Source organism: Carassius auratus, chromosome 9 (genome assembly GCF_003368295.1).
Source record: "Carassius auratus strain Wakin chromosome 9, ASM336829v1, whole genome shotgun sequence".
Classification (NCBI taxonomy): domain Eukaryota; kingdom Metazoa; phylum Chordata; class Actinopteri; order Cypriniformes; family Cyprinidae; genus Carassius; species Carassius auratus.
Window position 1 is genome coordinate 1,494,239 of NC_039251.1, and position 23,221 is coordinate 1,517,459.

Below are 23,221 nucleotides of genomic sequence, written 5' to 3' on the forward strand. Positions count from 1 at the left end.
TCTAGCCAAATGGCTGAAGCATTAGTTGGCAGGTCGTGTTTTTCTCTCTCCTATCAGCACAGATGGCCTTTGTTGTGGCAGCTGTTGGCTTGAGCATTCTGCTAAGTGACTAGTGATCGCTGGGAAAAGCTAAGATGAAATATCTCCTCGTCTAATAGCGTGCCATTCTATGCTAACCTCATTCAGCACAGTTAAGGAATGTAAGCCATTTTTAAGTGGTTTTCCACAGATTTTCGGATTAAGTTCTGGTTCCTTTTCAATCCATGTACCGGAGACATTAAAAGTGTTTGTGATTCAAACAAAACATGACTGAAAGCTTGTTGAGTACCCATAAAGAATTTAATAACACAGTACAAAAAAAAAAACATTATGTGCTGTGGTTTTCAAACAAATAGTGCAGCCAGAAGCAGCGCTGCATATGACAAAAAGGCCTATTAATATTAGTATATATAACTGACTGGCATAATGCAAAAAAAAAAAGAATGATTAATCCTTATTGAGTACATTTTCAAAGTATACTAAAACTATTAGGAACAAAAACAGATGTGAGAAGTCACTGATCAAACGTAACAAAATCTTCAAGTGCAATTATACCAGTGTCTTTCTCGCACCATTACATTCAGTCAAAACATTTTTAATCAGATTTTCCACCGAAAACTATGGATAAAACAGCATTTTACGAGGCATTCAACCTTTGATCGTGCCCAGTATCTCTCTCACATTTACATGTTAATTCAATGCCTGAAAGCAATATTTTTTTTGGCCACATCAATATAACCCAAAAGACATTTGGTATATTTTTCTATAAACCTGGTGGCACTTATAATAACTGAATATATTAACAGACCTGAAATTAAAACAGCAGAGAGGAGCTGAAGCATAATCATTCTTCCAAACAGTCAGGACGTATAAAACGGAGTGGTTACAGTTTCCTTAAAAGAAGAGAGTAAACATAATACACACAGTACCCGACCCAGGCAAAATACCTGACAATATATGAGGGCTTTAAATGATTTTAAAATAATTTTTCTGTTACAAAAGCATAACTTATTCTGGCGAGTTACACATAAATCACTGTATACTTGTAAACATGTATCTTATGTGTTCCTTGTACCTTTAAAAGCTACAGATCTGGTCCATTTACCGAGTCAAAGAACTACATGGAAGTGTCACCTATTTTTTCCTCGTGCTCTTCGTCATTATCCTCATCATCATCTTTCACTATTCCTTCATCAATGCTTTCCATCCTGAGTCTCTGTCCATCCAGGTAACGGGGAGCTCTCTGTGTGTTTCGTGCTGTGAACAGACTTGTTGGAATTTGACTCCATTCCCCGAAGAGTTGAAGCTTGGCATCGTTCTCTATAACCTTAGCCAGAGAAGACGCAAAGCTGTCCAAAGACTTGTGGATGTCTGCCATCACTTGGACTACCGAAGGGTCACCTTGAGAAAAATACATTTTAAGATGCTTCTCTGTCAAAGCTCTATAACATGCTGAGGATTAACACACACAAAAAAAAATCAACTCATTTTGCAAAGTGAAGCAAGATAATTATTATAAAATTGTAAAAATTTCTTCTGTATAACACTTTAAGATGGGACTACTGTTCTAGACATAAACTAGTATGAACAAATGTTATTTTGTGAGTTTACATTTCCTTAAATGTATCATGTAAAAATTTCCAAAATTGGCTTAACATGGCCATGACAGATAAAGACTAAGTAAATGCTCTTTCATTAATCTCAAGTTAAAACTCATAGATTTCTGTGACTATATATATATATATATATTTACTTTTGAATAGAAATAAATACTTAAATAAATAAATAAATACTTTTATTCCGCAAGGAAGCAGTAAATGGATCAGAAGTGACAGTTATGACTTTTACATTGATTTGAAATAGAACATTTTGTAACATTTTAGTATCCGTTTGAAAAAATGCATTTAAGTATTAAGCAGAACAGCCATTTTCAACATTTATAATAATAAGAAATATTTCTTGAGCACCAAATAAGCATAGAATGATTTCTGAAGGATCATATGACAATGAATAATGTTGCATGAGTAATGGCTGCTGAAAATTTATCTTTGCCATCACAGGTTTGAATTATTTTATATTATACAATTTTTAAATATAAAACAGATATTTAAAATAGTAAGAATAATACACATTTTACTGTAACAGACTTCTTGAGCATAGAATTCTGTAAATAAATAAAACACTTTTTCTTACCAACACCTAACATTTGATTAGTCATGCATTTATTATATTAAACCTAACAGAACTGGGGTCAAATTAAATTTTGAAGAGCCACTTTCTATTTGCTTGGTTTTTTACTGCAACCAACAAAGACATTTTTGCATTAGATGTAAAAGAAGAACATGTTTAGATACCTTTAGGAATCTGATCCACTTGGTCCTCGAAAGTGACAGAACTTCTCCTCTTATTGGCAGCACAGTGGGCTGAGTGGGAGGGCTCTGAGGTGTAGCTGTCCAACAGCATGACGTCTGTAGCTAGAGGGTAAATCACAGCAGGCATCTTTCAATCAAATATCAGTTTTAACACTGCTCAACACCACCCACCCACACCAGTCTGGACACTGTAGGAGAGCCGCTGAGCAGCGCCGTCTGTCTGTTACGCGATACTCATGGGCTCTGTGTTTCCTCAAATGGCACACCCCGATAACAACAGTCTGCAAGCCAATAAACCACCTCTGCTGACTGCTAAGAGCTGTGGGGGTCGATTCGGTTTGCTTTCCTTGTATTCAAAGAGGTAAGGATGCAGTATTAAAACCATGGCCTATACTGATAATTTGTTTAATTTAAAATATAGTTTTGTCGATGTAAATTAAAACAATAAAAACTAAAATCAGTCATTTTACACTGATTATTAAATTAACTGTTACTAAATTATTAGAGGTTTTAGAGAGCAACTTTAAGCATTTAATACGAAATTAAATATCCAATAACAGCTGATAATGATAACTAGTATATTGTACATTCCTGCAAAAAAAAAAAAGATATTATTACAAAATCAAAAGGGTTTTTAATAATTCTTTTAAAGGCAAAGTTCACTCAAAAATGAAAAATCGCCTCCATTTACTAAACATTTTTTTATTTTTCAAGAAAAAGAAAAAAGGAGATTTTTATTTAAGGTAAAAGTTTGTGCAGTTCTCTTTTATAAAACAAAACTTGAAATTGATGATATTGAGATTTAAAAATTATTTAAAAAGACTATAACAAAAGTATGTTTTTTTACTGTTCATTCATTTTACAAGTCTTCTAAAGCCATCTGATTTTGTGTGAGGAACAGACTTTAAGTTATTTAGGTTGTTCTTGACTGAAGGCCTTCCAGTTTGTTAGGACTCAAATCTGATTCAGTTTTCAAATACTCAAACTGATGCACGGACAATAATGTCAAACCGTATTTGTTGTATGACTTACAACTGAATGCAACACATCATGGTTAGAGTGATATTTAAGAATTACATTTACATTTATTCATTTAGCTGACGCTTTTATCCAAAGCGACTTACAATTGCTATATATGTCAGAGATCGTACGCCTCTGGAGCAACTAGAGGTTAAGTGTCTTGCTCAGGGACACATTGGTGTCAACCAGTGGATTTGAACCCAGGTCTCTCCGACCAATCGCATGCATCTTATCCACTGCGCCAATGAATAGTGACATGAATTTTAGCCTGTTCCTCATACAAAACTGATCAAGTATGACTTCAGAAATGCCATGGACTATTTTTGTGGTACTTACATGGTGCTTTTTAAAAACTGACAGGAACTGTCCCTAAAATACCTCCTTTTTTGTTCCACAGAAGAAACTAGGAAGTCATCAGGTTTGGGACAATGTGATGGTAAGTAAATGATGGCAACTTTCATTGCTGGATGGATTATTCCCTTAAACAGTTTTAAATTGACATGTTATAAATAACAGAAGGTCTACCTGAGTCCTGGGTGTAGCTGAAGCCAGTGTCTCCAGTGCTGCTTCCACGACCCAGGAGCTGCCCACCACCCACCAACATGGCCGTCAGGTGAGGAGACATTCCCAAATCTGTCAAACAACAAAGATCTTCAGACATCTCATTCATACCAAACATTAGATTATGAAGAATCCCAGGATCTAATGACAGCAGCAGCAGGCTCACCCGTTATCCGGTTAGAGATGCTAAAGAGACGAGAGGTCCGGTGCCGTATAACAAAAGACTCTCTGTAGTAGCGGTCACCAAAGCACATGCCTAACAGCTCCTTACGTACGGTCTTATTCCACAGCCCATAAATAAGTGGATGACACACGGCACTGGTGAAGGACAGCCAGGAGACCAGTGTCTCCATCTTTGAAGAAACACTGTCTTTACCCCACAGTGCTTCAGTGCTGATTACTACCACATATGGACCCCAAGTGGTCAGAAACGTCCCCAAAACCACCAGAATGGTGACGAAAGCCTTGCATTGGCTCCCAGAGTAGACCAGACTCTTGCGACTTCCGTTAGAAGATGTGGAAGTATTGGAGTTCTTGCGACCATTCTTCTGAGAACTGGACTCCTCTTGAGGCACCACCACACTTCCGCAGTAAACCTTGCGAGCTTTGATGCGGGCCACGCGGAAGATGACGCCGTAGCAGACCAGCATGGCCGCCAGCGGCAGAAGGCAGCACCACGTAACCCAGAAGGCAGTATAGCTGATTTCCTTGTGCCAAGCCACTGTACAGGTCCACTTGAAGCGGTCAAACTCAAAGGCGGACCAACCGAAAAGTGGCGGCAGGCATCCGACCAGGGAGTGGAGCCACACATAAACGATTGCGACCACAGCTCGGTTTCCCGTGATTTTCATGGGGTAGATCATGGGATATAAAACAGCATAGTACCTAGAACGAGACAGATTTACATTTACATTTATTCATTTAGCTGACGCTTTTATCCAAAGCGACTTACAGTTGCTATATATGTCAGAGGTCGCACGCCTCTGGAGCAACTAGGGGTTAAGTGTCTTGCTCAGGGACACATTGGTGTCTCACAGTGGATTCAAACCCGGGTCTCTCACACCAATGGCATCCACTGTGCCAACACCACCCCAGATATTGATCTAAAACAGATACAGTTCAATTATTCCCTCATGATAGACACATGACTAGCTGCCAGAAATAAAGCAGAGTGTGGCTTTTAGGTTTGTGTATTGATAAAGGTAAATAGGTCTCGTATTTTTCAGTGTGCATCTTGTTTATAAAAACAGTGGATCTGTTTGAGCAAGACTGGATTTAAATGTCATGGCATGTCATTTTCTGTCTGTCTTTGATTTATTTTAAAACATATTCAAATGCAATTCAAATGCAAATGCAATTCACTCCAAACATCCAATGTTTTTAATTTCTGTACTGGATTTTCTATTAATATTTAAAGTAAAGTTTGTCCACCAATTCAGAATCACACAGTCCAATCGAAATTCTGAAAAAAATTAAAACCGGAAATCATATGACAGAGAGGACGAATGCAAACCTTTATGATCTTGTTGTCAAGGTCAATTACTCTTAAAAAAAAAAAAAATCTAGCAAATAATTTTGACATTGTAACTTTTAAATAAAAAAAATGTAACTGTAAATTTAACTGACACGGCAAGGTTAGTCCAGGCTGTCAAATGTCATGTTGTGTGACTTTCATAAATTATATGTATTACTTATTGTATTATGAATAAATTATAAATATTGGTAAAAAAATTAAAAACAATATTAAGATCTGTACACTTGCATGTATAAGGAAAATATGTTATCACTTTTTAGAGTCATTAAATTTAAACTTTAACACTAACCATTAGTTCCTTTTCTTTATCATAAACACTCCTATAAACCCTTATTTACAAGGATTCCTCAAACTGTAGGATATGCTTACATAACGACTGACCTGTCAATGGCAATGGCTCCCAGTGTGAGCATGCTGGATGAGCTGACGAGTAGATGGAGCAGTGCTGTGAAGTTACACCAAACCACTCCAAACATCCAATCCCGACGCACCGAGCTGGCCGCAACGAAGGGCAGCGTTAGGACAGACAGCAGCAAATTGGACAAAGTCAGGCTGAAGACAAACTTGTTACTGGAGTCAGTAAGTAGGGCTTCTTATATAGGGTCACCACAATGACCAGATTCCCCAGACATGCCAGTATGGCTATGATGATGATAGAGACAGACTCCAGGACCACGAGCCCGTCGTCGTCCAGGCCGTTAGTGGAGTTATCCACTGCTGTCCCATTCTTAGAGCGATTCATTATAGGAGGCTGCTGGGTACCCAGGACTGGACGGACATGTTGATGAACTACAAGATATGAGAGGAAATACAGTCTGATAAAAGCTGTCTGGAAAATCTGAATGCTTCAAGATGAAGAAATGATCTGGTGTGGTGGGTTCATTCAAGGGTGTCCCCATAAAGTACTACAAAGCTGTAAAGCTGATTTTGTTTGTACAATACATTGTGCAAATGTGGATTACGCACATTGTTACAATATGCTGTTTGTTAAGAACTGGGCTATAGTCTGAAGAGACTGCTCAGATTTTAAGACGTCTACCAATTTAGAATCACAGGATGTAAAATGAAACATGATTGATAACTATATGCATGCTTTACTGTAGACAACATTACGTTTGCAATACAATCATAAGTCATTAAATAAAATATAAAAAACAAAGAAACTAAAAAAAAACAATACAAATCAGAGCAAATGTTTAGACACTTAAGGCACACTTAATATGTATCACTGCATTAGATAAATACATAAGAATTTATACTCTTAGCATTATTATATAATACAAAAAATTGCACACTTCAGGTAAATATATCACATAAGGAAAAACTTTATGTAGATCCATTTAAGTTAAAATCTAATGCAATGAATTTCATATAGTTTCTGTGCAGCTTAAGTATCCAAAATGCGTTTGGGGCCACTGGATGTGGATCATCTGTCATGCCTCTTCAATAAATCGTTCACCATGATGCACGTCCAATGAACACACACAGCCTATGAGCACAGCAATGTGACCAGCTAGCGGACAGTGCGAGAGATTCCATCTCTATTTTTCCAACAACAGCGATATTTTGCATTGCACAAAAATGTGTTTCCGTGCATTTCGATTTAAAATTGCATAATTTATCCTAATGCAATGATATATGCAAGGATAACGTACCAGTTTTCCAGGCCAGGCGATATCCCTCTCTAGTCCAGCACTAGTAACTTTCTCCGGCAGGCTTTGTTAGTCTGCGACGACTAACTTTAATCCAAAAACTCTCACCGCTTGCAAGATGCTGAGTTTGCTTCCACACGCTTTCGCGGAACAAAAATGCTTCCCGGAGACGCATGCTCAAAGTTTCAACGCAGTTACAAAGTATTAAATGATCCAGGGATGTTCATTTGTTGCGGCTGCTGCGGTCGGCGGTGAATAAAGAGGCGCTGCTGACGTCACAATGGCGTCGGAAATCCTCTTGAAAACTTCCCTCCATCTCGACTGCAGACAGTCCAGACTCTACTCTGCAATGTTCTCATGGGGAATCATATTTGCAAAAAATGTTTTGTAATTTTTTTTTGTGTTCACCAAAAATATCTACACATGTCAAAATTAATAGTTAGATTTAGCTATGCTTATAACAACAGCAAAACAATTTGACGAAATCTATCTATCTATCTATCTATCTATCTATCTATCTATCTATCTATCTATCTATCTATCTATCTATCTATCTATCTATCTATCTATCTATCTATCTATCTATCTATCTATCTATCTAATATTACCTAAGCATAAAGGCTTGTGTGTGTGTGTGTGTGTGTGTTGGACTGACTGCGCAGACATTAATTCAACACTAGGTGGCATATGCGTGCTGTAAACTGTTGGAAGACATTCAAAAATGACTGCATTCATCCACCTCATATTTTAGGAAATATTGAATTAAATTATTTAGATGCGCTTTAAAAAAAGATTTCGCATTTATTTATTTTATATATTTAATTACAACACATAAAATAAAAACTATTGTCATATCATTGAAAGCACAGTGTTTATTCAAAATCACAACCAAGCAGCTCAATCCTCATAGTAATGGACTTCTGCCATTGTTTTGGAATAATCCGGATGAATTTGGAAAATATTGGAGGGTAGATGTAGTTCTTTACTTTGCCATTGTTATCTGTGTTGCCTTGAAATGTCTGTGAAAATAAAAGAAAATATATTTTTTCTCAGTCTTAAAACATAAAACACTGGTTAGATGTGTGCAGAAACTTGTTCCAATCCTGAAAAGTGAGACCAATTACCTTTTGTTCATAGTCCTCATCATCCGTGTACTTTGTCCATCTCATGCCATCTTCACTGTACTCCAGAGAATATGTTGTCACAAACATCTCATTGCCATATGATTTGGCCCCCTGTGTTATAATTCCGGTTATCTTCTTTATGTCCTTGAGTTCCACCTGGATCCATGGCTGAATGTCATTGTTCTGTAAATTACAAACAGTTTATTAAGGCTTGAGGTTTGAAGTGTAGTAAATGCCTTTAAGGGTTTCATTTATGAGGTAGATCTTAGTTACCTTGGCTCGCCATGCATTGACAGTCCCATATTTATTTAAGCGTGCATACCAAGGATGCCACTGGCCAGAGTACCAATGGGTGGCCACAGAACTGGCAGTGATTTGAGCATCTGTAATGACACCACTTTCCATTCCCAATGGCACAGAGCAACCTGCCAGCACAAGAGGAGGATTTGTAAAATGGAACTGAACTGTATTGTGTCTTATAAGGCAGTATGAGAAAACAAAATCTGTCTAATTTTTGTTCATACCATCAAGCTCACAACCATAGTACTCCAAACGGACAGTTGGGTAGTTGTAAGAATGTAAAGGATACAGCCTCACATATCGACCAATCAGAGGTGGGAAAAATATATTCTCCTTCGTGTCATAAGCTTCGCTGTTTCCTTCAAAAGTCTGTTGGGCATTGAAAAACACAGTGCAGATCTTATGGGCTGTTCACACAGAATGTTTTGATTTAGTTTAAAAAGAATGAAAAAAAGAATAAAAAATCCCTAGGCATGTTAAAACAATTAATTTGATGCAGTTTCTTGGTACATGAAGACAGTCTAGTATAGTGCAGTTCTTCTCAACCAATGTCTATACCAATGTTCAAATGTCCCACATCTCTAGTTTTGGATTCAAAACCTATTTTAATCAACATGCACTTCTCGATTCTGTAAATTGAACTACAATAATTATAATTAAAATTTAAATAATATAATTTCAGGATATCATGCGTTTTAGTAGATGCATTAGTTCCCCCATTTTTTTTCAGATCTTGATATAATTAGTAAATGTAATGTAGTATATTCATCATACAAAAGCCCATGGTGTTAGATTTTATGAGTTTACATTACTTTGTACCAGATCTAGAAATAACACTACATTAAATAGGGAGTCTGGGTTTTCCAAGACTGTGGGAACCCTGGTTCATCAAAGGAAGCAAACTGTTGTTGAGAATTATAAATATCGTTGTGAAAACATCCTTATGCTGAAATGTACATTCACTTTATAACCACATAGAAATGGTCACTTGCCTTTCTGATGGTATCGCTGTCTCCCTTGTAGAAAGTCCACTTCTTTTTGTCAGTGCTGTAGGAAATGGTGTAGTTCAGCACAAAATTATGTGCTAACAATTGCTTGGCTCCTTGTGTGGCAACTTTACTAATCACTACCGGCCTCTGGAAGTCCACCTGGAATACAGGATACAAGCCTCTTCAAATAACTAGCCATTAGCATTTATTTATTTATGGGCTAATTGTCTGCACAGCATTATGAGTGGTTACCTGAATGTACTGTCCTGTCTTTGTTGTACTCCATGCATTGTATTTCCCTGTATTATGTAGTCTGGCCAAATGAGGATACCATTGTCCTTAGAAACAGTTTAAATGTGTTAATAATGTGACCCTGACCATGCTACATGAAAAGCTATACTTTCAAATCTTACCTCTATAGTCAGATGCTGTTATGTGTTCATCTTTCACAGTTCCAGAGATGAAACCAAGAGGATGATCACAGACTGCAACAGACCAGCTAAGATTTTAAGACCTGACAGAATCAAATGTTTTCTTGTAATAAGATCAGCATGATAAATGACTGTGTATGATACCCTTATCTAACACAAGGAATAACGTCTGCATTCCCCTCTGCTGTGACAGTCCAACTTCAGACTCCAGCTGCCAGAGACCAGGCTTTGAAGGCAACATTTCCAGTGTGACAAATCCACCTAAATGACGGGATCTGAGAGTGAATGGCCTTTCTACAGTAGATGATCTAGATAAGTAAGTATCTTCTAACACCACTACACACCTGGTAAAAGTGGGTAAACACCCTGACGGTGGTCCTTTAACTCCTTATTTATGAACGTTTGACCATGGAAATGGACACTGTGGAGGTCTTTAGGAGAGCCCATGTTGATCAGATGCCACTTCGCTAGCTGATTTGTGTACATTCGCAATCCTTTGAGACTGTAGATAATACCATTGATAGCTGACAAAAATAAAATAATATATATATTATTTGTTCTCGATACTGGCTTCAGTTTATTTAGTATTAATCCAATGATAAAGACTGTAGTATAAATACCCCATTACAATTAAAATAATGGAGATAAAAAAGCTGAAGATAAACAGTTTTCTTACCGTCAAACTTTAATTTATTTGTAAAATTTGGATCCATGACTGCTCTTTTGTTTTTCCTTTCAATCCTCTCCCGATTCTCCTCGTAGTACCAGCTCTTATTCTCATCAAACGTCATAAAGAGCAGGACAAACTCTCTTCTGCCCAGAGGCTTTTCATCCAATGTACCCTTCCTGCACACCAGAAGCGGTCCAATCAGCCCAGAGTTTATATCTCTCTCCTATGCAAGAAAAGAATTGAATTGTTAAGTTGAAATTAATAATAGTTGTTTGGCACCTCTTTGTTATTACAATTGAGTTATGGACAGCCCTCATGGAGCAATCTTTAGTTAAGTGGAAAATTAGGAACCATTCATGCTTACCGGATTCACTGCAGAGTAATAAGTCCACGTTCGACAGTCAGATTCATTATTTTGAGGCCCAGATTTGGAATTTATAGTCCACATGTAGATAAAGGTGCTGTTGGGTTGTACGGCATCGTCCTGTTTGTACCAGTATGGTGACTCATCTTCGTAACTCAGGCCTTCCATTTGTTTTAAATACTTAACTCCATTTGCATGCAAAGAGTATGGACGGCTGGCAAGATTCCTAAAAAATACCTAGCACGAAAACAGGAATGTAGTTGTTTATGTTTTTGTTTAATGCTGATTTGCTTGTAATCTTATTTTTTGTGCACAAGTATGTTCACATATTCAGTGATCTACCATAACAGTCTGATCAACTTCAGCTTTAATGACCGGACCCAAAATTCCCAGGTGTTCATCCATTTCCCCTCTGATGTCTCGGATACTAAAGGTGCTGTCCAGGTACTTTCTGAACACCGCTTTTTTGAAAGATGTGGGCCTCTCTTTCTGAGATGATCTATCAGGCCTCCTTTGCAGACATAAAAGTGATTTCACAAATAGGTTATACACTTTTAGATTCAAATATTCATGCTTTTTGTTTCTAGAAATGCAAAATGTGGATTATTTGAAATACATGACGCCAACAGTACCTCTGCCCATAACCAGCATAATCCCATTCTTCCTCTTCAACTGTGATGAAAAAAGTTCTGGTTTTCTTGTCTCCAGCAATTTTTAAGAAATGCTGGGATGTTACATCAAGCGCTGGGCTTTGAATATCTGCTGTTTTGCTATAAGGGTCTTTGTACTCTATATATTCATATTCTTCTGGGGTATCAACCATAGCATCAAAATCTTCATTCTGCTCATGTTTTGGAACGTATAACTCATAATCATTGAAATCGCGTCTTGGCACTCCTATGACAATGGATTTCTTCATCAGGTCTTCCTCGCTAGAGATAGGCCTGCTTCCCCGTGGGGTCAACCCAGAAGGTCCAAAACCTCTTGGAGAAAAACCCTTTGGAGAAACATCAGAAGGTGGCTGTGGCTTATACTCTTTCCTTTTCTTCGTCTTCATGCCATATCCCTTTCTCGGCTTTACCCTCTGGTGAACTACTTTTTTTTTCTTTTCGGTCTTTGGTTTATTTGCTGCAGAATTGTCTGAGATGTATTTGTTCATGTGATCTGGGATTTCAATATGAACCAGTTCGTGGTTGCCTTCATAACCCCAGTGCTCTTCTTTTGGATAGAGATGAGATGTGAGTATGGCCTCACTGTGATTGTTCTTCAGATAGATGACTACTTCCTCTTCACTTTCGCTTTCTGAGCCGTTTTTCGTGCTTGAAACATTGAAAGGGCCAAGAGAAAAGGACATATTCTTCGTACTGTCTGAAGAAAAGAGCTCTGATGCATTTCTCAAAATTTCACTGTGAGATTTCATTGTAGCATTAGTGGATGATGTTTCGTTCTCTGTTATTTCAGATTCAAGGTCGAGACTGGAATCAGACAAAGTTGCATTTGAAGAGTCAGACTCGTTGCTTTGCAAAGTGCCGTTTCTCAAAGGCGAAGACAAACTGAGATTAAAAATGTTCTCAGTTTCAGAATTTATCTGCGAAAACATCTCACCGGTGTAATTCACCTTTGTGCTGTTGAGTTCTTGAATCCTTGTTGTGTTTTCATTTAATTCACCAATCTCCTCTGGTGTGTCCATTGGTGAGACATTATATTCTACAACAGTCTTATAATCTGTTAAAACTTCAGAGGTAAGACCACCATTCAGAAGCACAAAATCCTCCTCAGTTTGTGTCTTCGAGCTGTTGGAGAGAGAATCAGGACTAGGCACATGGTATATGAAGACGTGTCCCGAACTATCATGGTCACCATGCGCTAAGTCAGAGTTATTTTTAGTGTTTGCCTCTTTTTGAATTACTGTTTTGTTGACTAAAGTTTGGTTTGAAATCAAGAGGTTTGATTCAGAAGAATTTAGAGATGGACTGTCACCTTCCATGGTAATGTTTCTGTCACCAACTGGAGCATCAGATGAAGTGATACTGGTATTAGTGGGGAAAATGTGCGTTTCATTCATTGTGTGGGTGATGTTGGTTTCAATTACCGGAGAACGAGAAGTATTCACAGAGACTCTGTCTGTCTCCAATGATGAACTGACATTTTCCACATGAGTAGTAAAATCAGGGACGCTGTCTCTGTCAAATGATGAACTGACATTTTCTACATGAGTAGTAAAATCAGGGACATTGTCTCTGTCAAATGATGAACTGACATTTTCTACCTGAGTAGTAAAATCAGGGACACTCTCTCCCTCCAGTGATGAACTGACATTTTCTACAAGAGTAGTATAAGCAGAGAAACTGTCTGTCTCCAATGATGAACTGGCATTTTCTACTATATTGGTATTTATTTCAGTATCCAGAGTAACATTTGTGGAGACACTTTCCGTTTCATTCACTGGCTTTGTTGATGCACTGCGTACTTTTCTTTCTATAACTGGAGGATTTGAGATAACACTGTCCGTATCATTGTTTGACATGACCTCTGGTTTGGAATCAGAAATGCTTGTCATGTTTAGCAATGGTTCTTTTGTGCTTTCATTCAAGACTTTATTTGAAAATTGTCTCTTGTCCAAACCAGCCTCCTCAGTTGATAAACCATGAATCTGATTGAAAGATGCGAAAGTAGCATTGTGTGATTTGTCCAACTCATCGCTTGGGGCCGGGCTTTTTGTCTCAGTAGTCGGCAATAAACCATCATCAAAATCTAGTATCGAAAAGTCAAGTAACTCAACATCATCTTTAAAGTTTTTTAATGTCCTCAAGCCAAATTCTTCTGCATAATTATCAGTGTCCTCATCAACCACGATAGGGATTATTTGTTTTGGTTCCTCTTTCTTAATATCACTGATGGGCGCAGGTTTCCATACAGTGAATTTTTCTGGTTCATAATCATACTCCATTACGTAATCTCTGAAGCATTCAAGGTCCTTGAATTTCACCCTCATCCCTTTCGTGGAATCGTGAGAGTTCAGTGATGCTAAAAGCCAAATACCTATAAGGTGAAGTATGCTGAGTTTAAATTCATAGTTTTTGTTAAATATATTTCTTTGTATAGTCAGTAACAATGTCTTAAAATTAGTCCATAATAAACCATTTGGATACTCACCAATATTAAGCATGTTCATAGTGATAGTTTCTCCAGTCATGGGAAATAGACTGAGCATATCCTCTTCTCTGTTTTTTAGCTCAAATGTATGGCCATAAAAAGTGGCGGTCTGGATGTAATCTTGTTCGCCAACACTAGATACATGCCAGGTCACAATTTCACCATTACAAAATCCCAATTCTTGGCCACTTTCATAGACATAGCCATTGATTGCTGCAAAAGTTGATGCAATAAATACATAATACAAATACAATATGAATCAACAACACTAATATAATAAATATCAGAAAATCACTCACTGTGCATAACATTAGATTTGTAAAACTCTGGATCATCTCTTTTAACCCTTTTGGGGTCACTGCAGTATGTGTTAATGTTCTCATCATGGTACCAGCTCTTGTTCTCATCAAAAACAGTAAACATGGCATGCTGTTCTTTGTCTGCTTTCAGCTAAAAAAGAGAAACGCTTTGCTATTTAGACAGAATGTTAACCATCATAAAGTCACACCTCATAATTAATTTATTCAAAACACTACAAAATTAGCAGCTCCATTAAGTGTTGCTCACATTTTGATGTTAGCTTGTCACTAAGATAAGACTGTGAAACTTTAAGCTCAAAAATACATCTACCACTCAAATATTAGTTAAAATGTAATTTATAGTTGTGTGATATGACATGATATGACATCATTTCTGCTGTGCTGGATTACATTTTTCTCAGTTTTGCAATATCTGTGAAGGATACAGACAATGCTGCCCTATATTTTGTGCAAAAAGGTAGCATATGAGGCAAAATTACTTGCTGCCTACTCTTTGGAACAGTCTTCCAAAAGAGGGTGTTTCAGTGCCTTAAACAGTGATATTGTATAGAAATTATTCTTTAGTTTCATTTCAACCACTCAGTGCTCTAATACTGAATTTTGCACATGAAAAGGAGTTACCTGGACATTCTTTTTGTTGAGGGACTGGCTCTTACAGATGAGAAGAGGACCCACAAGACCAGAAGCAATGTCTCGAGGAGTGTCCACTGCACTGTGGTACATCCTGGTCAGACATCTGGGGTCACTGTCCGTTGGTGTATCTTCCTCAGACACACTCCATGTATATGTGTAATTCTGACCTGGTTGAATCCCGTGTATCTGGTTCCCTTTCAAATGAACAGCAATTATATTTAGCACGTTCTCGTATCAGCCATGCTTACTTTTGGTATTTTATGATTTTACAGGTATCTTTTCATTGATAAAGAACTTTAGAGATTAGGGCTGCATGATATTGGAGAAAAAACTGAGATTGTGCTCTTTTGTATTTTACTGGGATCTATATTGTACATTAAGTTTTTCCCCAGATGGCTTGAATAGTTATATGTCAGCACATATATCTCCTCACAATGTTGTCTGCTGATTTAAATTAAGATGCATATATAAATTTTATGCATGTATAGTGTAGAATTGATGAAATATAAATTCATAAATATCAAACAAACCTTCTGCTGGATAACTGGCTCCTTCTGCTGCTTTATCAATGGTCAGTCCATGAGGATAGATACTGTACGGTCGTGATGCTTTGTTTTTAAAGACAATCTATAGGAACATCATCACAATCATCATGTATCCTGACCAGAAACATTAAATATGTTCTTAACCCAAAAATAAAATAAAATAGCAATGATTAGAGCGGTGATTATGTGAGAAGCTTTATACCTTTATGACATCTCTGATTTGAGCTCTTATCACCGGCCCGAGAATCCCAAGCTCTTTCTTCCTCTGCTTATCTTCTGCTCTCTCTTTAAACGTGCCATCTTTATACTGAGTAAATACTGCTTTTTTGTATTTTTTACCTATTCGCTGAGGCCCCTGCTTTAAATATTTGGATCGGAAATCCCTTAGTGGATAAAAGTGAGATAAAACATTTAGAATGGAGCTCAGACAAAGACATGTCCTATTGATGAATCACTGTACACATACCCATCCATGTTGTCTTTCATATTTGGAGCATAATCCCAGGTGACCTCTTCTGCTGCTATGTAGTAGGTCCACACTTGACTTTCTTGTTTCTGTTGGATGGTAAGCCGTCTCTTTGGTGCCGTGTACTCATCACACGTCTTGATATTTAGGTATCCATGCAAACCAGCTGCAAATATGACATCAACATATGGCACTGTAATCACTCTTATAAAGTACAAACTGTCAGCATTAATAGTGATTCTACAAAGCTATGAAGTAGAGACTATATATATTGATGTTTTAAATAATTAATTCATGAAATCTTGCGGTTTTTCGGGTAGTTTTTACCTTCCAAGTGCCTGCTAATGTGAGAGGAAATAAGCCAGCGGCCGGGGTGGATACCATTCATACTGGCACTGGTGGCAGTTCCACTAATGATGCCAATAGATGAGGTTTTGTGGCCATCATGCAGCAGGGCTTGCCCATTGAAGTGCACAGAGAAGAGCTCTGGCTCAGAGCTCATTCCCAGCAGGTGCCAGCTGACTTTGGAGTGGGCACAGATGTCCAGATCTGGAGGACGACAAGGAGGAGTTTTACATCTCAGTAGATTTGCAGAAATGATGTTATGTGTGAAAAATATAAAACCGACCTGGTATAGAGCCATTTGTGTAGCCATTTATAGTGTATTTCACATTGTGTGCCTGTTCAGGGCCCCCAGTGCTGTACCAGCTCTTGTTCTCATCAAACACGCCAAACAACAGCACAGCCTCCTGATGGAAATGAAGCTGATTTCCGGAGCCGTCTAGGGTGCCTGTGGGACAAAGACACATTAATCATCTAGACAAAACAGAGCTGTTTATAGTGTGTCATGTGTCATTTCTGGGAAACTCAAACGTGTATAGGGTAAACTTTAATAAAACATTTTTTTATTAAAGTAAATAAATAAACACATCTGCATTTTTTTATTTATTGAATAATTAATTAATTAATAAATTTTTCCTCAAAAGTCATGGTTTGAGTTCCATAATCGAAATTGGGGAAAGAAATGTTCTGTGGTTTGACATTTGAAAGCAAATAAATCAGGATTATTTGAGATATATTATTTGAGATATTTTTAAAGAAATTAAATAATTGTTATTAATTATAATGAAATTATTATCATTAGATAATTTTTGTTTCAGTGTACAATAGTATTATTACTAGTAAAATATTCCAAAATTGATTTCACTATAGATCCACTTTAAATCCACTTTTCCATTTTAAAGCCTATATTTTGACATTTTTATACCCACTAACTCCTGCAGCCTTCTAGCCAAATTCACTTACATAAAATATATGTTACTGTACAAATCTACTGTACAAAGTAACAAATAGGCAATACTGGGTAGTAACTGATATAATCTGGATTACAATCAGATTCCAAAAATTAAGCACTTGTTCTTAAAACATCACATTTGAATGTTTAAGGATCTCTGACATTAATGGTCACATGACATCCAGGTAAAATGAACGAATGAACGAATGAATGAATGAACGAATGAATGAATAATTAATAAGAGCGTAGCCATTCAGTAAATGTGTTGAGATGAGATTTAGTGGTCAAGAGTAGGCATCTTAACTCATCTAAGCATAAATGTCATAATAAACATCACATTATAAATCCAGGATCTGTTTTTTGCTTCACATACCTTTCTTGCAGATCAACATTGTGCCTATTAACCCTGTATTGTAGTCCTTGACTATGTCAAAGTGGGAAAAGTATGTGTAGGTGATGCATGGGGGGTCCGCATCCATAGGGGCCACCTCAGACGTCACCTCCCATTGGTATGTGTGCTCTTGTCCGGGTAAAATTACATCATCTTCTTTCTCATAGAGTGACGTGTTGTCAAAGTATAAAGATCCTAAATGGAAATGTTAGGAGTGTGAGAAGGATTCAGTTTCAGATGGTGTTTATTACAATAAAACCAACATCAATTTATCTTAAAAAAGAAAAAGAAAAAAAAAGGTTTTGGGTTTAGGAAAAAATTAGGATAGTGTATCTGTAAATATTTATCAGAGAGACACTGCTTTGGACTTAGGTACAGCCTGTGGTTAATTTGTATCTTTGGTTAATATTTCCAAAGAAATCAAACACAGATGTTTGTGTTACGCAAAGTGTTGACTCAGCCAAAAGATGAGCCCTAAAATAATCTATAATGTTCCCTAAACAACTATTCTCTAGAAATGTGTCTGTCCTTTATTTCGTAGCACAGTGTCTATTTTTTACTTCGTTATTAGTGTGCTGTATGTTACAATTCTTTTGCGTCACTCATACTGTTGCAGCAATCACATCAGATCAGAACACACCCTCTGACTGCTTCCCGTAAGCAATGCCATGTGGGTGGATGCTGCAGGGATGATCTGCCATGTTCTTGAACGTGACAATGATTGTGTCACCCTCTTGTCCCCGCAGTGTCGGCCCAAGTAGCCCTAGAACATTAGTTTCAAATAATCATGATTTAAAACTTAATGTAATTGTAATGTAAATGACTTATGCATAATGACTTTTGGGTTTTAATGTTGAAACAAAGACATCATCTTTGTTATTCAAAATACCTGAGGACAAGGGATGTGTTTTAGCCTGTGTGAATCCCTCATTGTACTCCCTGTATACAACCTTTTTATATGACGGTCCAGTCCTGGAATACAACAAAAACTAGCAATCAATACATTTCTTAGATGAGCAAATAAAACACACACACACATACCTAATTGTGTGATGATGTAGTTTTGTGTTAGTATCATAGAAATACTGTTTTATATTTTCCACTTTCCTTCGAATTTAAATTTTTAGTAATTTTTGTTGTCTTTTTTTTAATGTTGATATAGATTTATTAATTATTAACTCAGTTTCCGTTTTCATTATTTAATTGCATTAAGTTAAACTAAATGCAAATGAGAAATGTTACCTTAGCTGCTAGCCAAAATAAATTAAGTTTTAGGTTTAAGATATCCTATTTCAGTTAATTTTATTTTATTTTTGTTGTTGTTTTGTTTTCAATTTACTAAAATTACCATGGTGAAATATTTATACATTTTGAATAAAGTCTTGACATATCTGTAAACTATATTAACAAACTTTACAGTAGTTTCTTAGTTCTGGTTTAACATTTTGTTTTATTTGGGGTTACTTGTATTTCATATGTCTTCGTGTTTCCTTACTCATGAAATTTATGAAATTTTAAATATTTACGGTGAATGTTATTGCTTGTCATTTAATAAACTTTTTTAGAACAGATATGTAATTATTTGTTACTTTTTTACAATAGTGAATGACTTTATCTGTGATATACAAGAACCAAGCAAACAAAAGGCAAACAATCAAACTGAATCAATTAAAATTCAAAGAAATATTGATCTTTTTCATACCTTTGCTGTCCGGCAGTGTAGTCCCAGTTAATATTAACAGCTGCAATGTAATATCGTCTCTCCACAGCTGTGGCACAATTACACAGGAATGCCAAAATGGCAAAACCGTAAGGGGCCCCTGGCCAGAAGCAGAGTTTCATATCTGACAATGAAACTCCAGGTAGAACTGTCTGTTCCAGAGTGCAGGGAAATCTGAACCTTCAGAGAAATGGCAGAGAGCTTTATCTCCCCCCTCCTCCCTGTTGCACATGTTTCAACACTGTGTTCGAGGGAAGTTCACTATCATTATAAAAAAACAAACTGATTTATTTTTGTTTTGTTTAATCATTAGTGTTCTGAGGCTTTTTTTTTACATGTAAAATCTTTTCATTATTGTGAGCAAATATTTGGTTTGCAAGAATGGAAAACACCAAGTCACCATATTTACATATTTGCCAGTTCAATCCTTAGCATTGAAACAAATATTAGTTAGTGTCACAATGCAGCCAACGTAACTGCTATTTGCACAAAATGAAGAGATCCTGCACCATGTTTCACCAACATTAATGTAGACTAAGTGTTGTTCTATTACTATAAATGTGATAATCATGAAATCTGAAATAAATGACTATGGGTTTCAGTTGGTAAGAAATTTCCTCATTACACTTTTCTGCTCCAGACAGTAAGGATTTACTCATAATCCCAATGATTTCCTTTGAATAGTTTCTTCATACATTGTTTACAGTGTACAAGTTTATGTGAGTAAAAGTCTGTGTATTTGAATATTAAACAGATACAGTCTGGACCTTGTTTCACACTCAGGCAACCTCTACCATAGCTATAAAAAAAAATTAAAAAAAATAAACACATTTGTTATTACAAACTGAGATTTATGTAATATTGCACATGACTCATGACCACATTTCCCTTAGAAGTGTTTGTTGGGCAATTCTATTTAGAATTTCCTAACAAACCATCCTCATTACATTTTCCAGACAGATGCCGAGAAAAAAAAAAATGACCAGACAAGTATGGGAAATCACGTGAAAACAATGAAATGAACATTACACATTACATAGGTTATTGTACAACATTAAACACGATTATATATATATATATATATATATATATATATATATATATATATATATATATACATAAACAGGTCCTTCTCAAAAAATTAGTATATTGTGAAAAAGTTCATTATTTTCCATAATGTAATGGTAAAAATTAAACTTTCACATATTTTAGATTCATTGCATACCAACTGAAATATTTCAGGTCTTTTATTGTTTTAATACTGATGATTTTGGCATACAGCTCATGAAAACCCAAAATGCCTGTCTCAAAAAAATTAGCATATTTCATCCGACCAATAAAAGAAAAGTGTATAATTATGTTCAGTTATGCACTCAATACTTGGTTGGGAATCCTTTTGCAGAAATGACTGCTTCAATGCGGCGTGGCATAGAGGCAATCAGCCTGTGGCACTGCTGAGGTGTTATGGAGGCCCAGGATGCTTCGATAGCAGCCTTAAGCTCATACTGAGTGTAGGGTCTTGCGTCTCTCTACTTTCTCTTCACAATATCCTACAGATTCTCTATGAGGTTTAGGTCAGGAGAGTAAGCAGGCCAATGGAGCACAGTAATACCATGGTCAGTAAACCATTTACCAGTGGTTTTGGCACTGTGAGCAGGTGCCAGGTCGTGCTGAAAAATGAAATCTTCATCTCCATAAAGCTTTTCAGCAGATGGAAGCATGAAGTGCTCCAAAATCTCCTGATAGCTAGCTGCATTGACCATGCCCTTGATAAAACACAGTGGACCAACACCAGCAGCTCACATGGCACCCCAGACCATCACTGACTGTGGGTACTTCACACTGGACTTCAGGCATTTTGGCATTTCCTTCTCCCCAGTCTTCCTCCAGACTCTGGCACCTTGATTTCTGAATGACATGCAAAATTTGCTTTCATCTGAAAAAAGTACTTTGGACCACTGAGCAACAGTCCAGTGCTGCTTCTCTGTAGCCCATTTCCTGCACACGCCTGTGCACGGTGGCTCTGGATGTTTCTACTCCAGACTCAGTCAACTGCTTCCGCAGGTCCCCCAAGGTCTAGAATCGGTTCTTCTCCACAATCTTCCTCAGGGTCCGGTCACCTCTTCTCGTTGTGCAGTGTTTTTTGCCACACTTTTTCCTTCCCACAGACTTCCCACTGAGGTGCCTTGATACAGCACTCTGGGAACAGCCTATTCGTTCAGAAATTTCTTTCTTTGACTTACCCTCTTGCTTGAGGGTGTCAATGATGGCCTTCTGGACAGCAGTCAGGTCGGCAGTCTTACCCATGATTGCGGTTTTGAGTAATGAACCAGGCTGAGTTTTTAAAAGCCTCAGGAATCTTTTGCAGGTGTTTAGAGTTAATTAGTAAATTCAGATGATTAGGTTAATAGCTCGATTAGAGAACCTTTTAATTATATGATAATTTTTTGAGATAGGAATTTTGGGTTTTCATGAGCTGTATGCCAAAATCATCAGTATTAAAACAATAACAGACCTGAAATATTTCAGTTGGTGTGCAATGAATCTAAAATATATGAAAGTTAAATTTTTATCATTACATTATGGAAAATAATGAACTTTTTCACAATATGCTAATTTTTTGAGAAGGACCTGTATATATATATATATATATGTGTGTGTGTGTGTGTGTGTGTGTCTGTGTGTGTGTGTAGAAAATACAGCATGCAAAAAACTGAATGTTAAAAGTGAGAGCAAAATGTTACAACTCATTTTAGGCATTGTTATTTGAAAAGAAAGCTCTAAATTATTCAGTCATACATAAGCATATACTTAAAAATACTATATTTACATCTCTAAAGTATATTAAAAAGAAATGCTTAAAGTTTGTTTTATGTAGGCTAACTTTACACTGTTTGTTCTTCTGCCCATATCCAAACTGTTTATTCCTTATCCAACAAGCAAGAAACAAATCGGTTTTTTTTACATTCAGTTTTACATTCATTCCTACATGTAGGCTAGCCTGACTACGTCAGACTTCCTACTTCCGCTCAATTTCATTTCGCTTCTGTACTCAGTCTGATACAGCGTCAGAGCTTTTTGTTTGCCACCGGTCTGGAAACGGCCGGGCCAATCAACGAACAGAGGGCGGGCTGAGAGCCGTGACGTAGATGCTAAGCGCCGAGTTTTACATTGTAGGTTAGAGAAATCGAAAACCGAAACGACCGCGGAAATGGGAAACGAGACACGGGATGCAATTCGCTCTGTTATGGAGAACATTCAACTCTTTTTCAAACTGCAAAAGTCGTTTACAGCCATGTTCACTCCGGTATTTCGCTCGCATCATCATGTGTTTACAACAGGTTTACAGTGGAAGTTCAATCATAGATTTGAGTTCGATGCATGATGTCTGTGCTTCGATGCGGCTGTACAGGCGAATAACATACGTCATAACTAAACGTATCTGATTGGCTTACGGGTAACCAATGATTTTAAACTTCAGACAAGCGCCCCCTAGCGAGAGAGAAAACACTTCTCTATTATGCCATTCCAGACTCTGTCTACGAAGCAAAGTGAAGTAGCAGAGTCTGGTATTACCAGGCTACATGTAGGCTAGTTTTGCGGGTAAATTTACTATTCCGACTGTGACTAAAGATTATTT

At 37.0% G+C, this 23,221-nt stretch overlaps 2 protein-coding genes across 2 annotated transcripts; both read right to left on the reverse strand.

Moving 5' to 3' along the window:
• Window positions 1-978: 978 nt before the first annotated feature.
• On the reverse strand, window positions 979-7,281 carry LOC113108161 (G-protein coupled receptor 161-like). The gene is given in 7 exon segments (XM_026271011.1): window positions 979-1,440; window positions 2,394-2,513; window positions 3,957-4,064; window positions 4,159-4,877; window positions 5,908-6,100; window positions 6,103-6,315; window positions 7,182-7,281. Coding segments are annotated over 6 exon segments (1,590 nt in total). The 5' UTR covers window positions 6,269-6,315; window positions 7,182-7,281; the 3' UTR covers window positions 979-1,156.
• A 749-nt stretch (window positions 7,282-8,030) lies between these two features.
• On the reverse strand, window positions 8,031-19,823 carry LOC113108163 (venom prothrombin activator oscutarin-C non-catalytic subunit-like). The gene is made up of 25 exons (XM_026271012.1): window positions 19,564-19,823; window positions 18,751-18,833; window positions 18,502-18,624; window positions 17,844-18,056; window positions 16,805-16,966; window positions 16,504-16,725; window positions 16,177-16,342; window positions 15,913-16,093; window positions 15,696-15,792; window positions 15,154-15,359; window positions 14,512-14,662; window positions 14,213-14,425; window positions 11,689-14,098; window positions 11,399-11,567; window positions 11,057-11,293; window positions 10,699-10,915; window positions 10,367-10,546; window positions 10,167-10,283; window positions 10,005-10,076; window positions 9,844-9,929; window positions 9,595-9,750; window positions 8,827-8,971; window positions 8,576-8,727; window positions 8,303-8,485; window positions 8,031-8,197 (listed from the first exon to the last, which is right to left on the reverse strand). The coding sequence occupies exons 1-25, from the start codon at window positions 19,701-19,703 to the stop codon at window positions 8,051-8,053; spliced, it is 6,228 nt and encodes a 2,075-aa protein (XP_026126797.1). The 5' UTR covers window positions 19,704-19,823; the 3' UTR covers window positions 8,031-8,050.
• Between the last annotated feature and the right edge of the window lie 3,398 nt (window positions 19,824-23,221).

Bases quoted from the DNA above. Each gene is read 5' to 3' on its own strand.
- LOC113108163 (XM_026271012.1), bottom strand. From the start codon at position 19,703: ATGAAACTCTGCTTCTGGCCAGGGGCCCCTTACGGTTTTGCCATTTTG. The intron at 10,916-11,056 runs GTAAGCATGAAT...TTTCTTGCATAG, and splicing joins ATTACTCTGCAGTGAATCCG to GAGAGAGATATAAACTCTGG. The intron at 10,547-10,698 runs GTAAGAAAACTG...TATTTTTGTCAG, and splicing joins AAATAAATTAAAGTTTGACG to CTATCAATGGTATTATCTAC.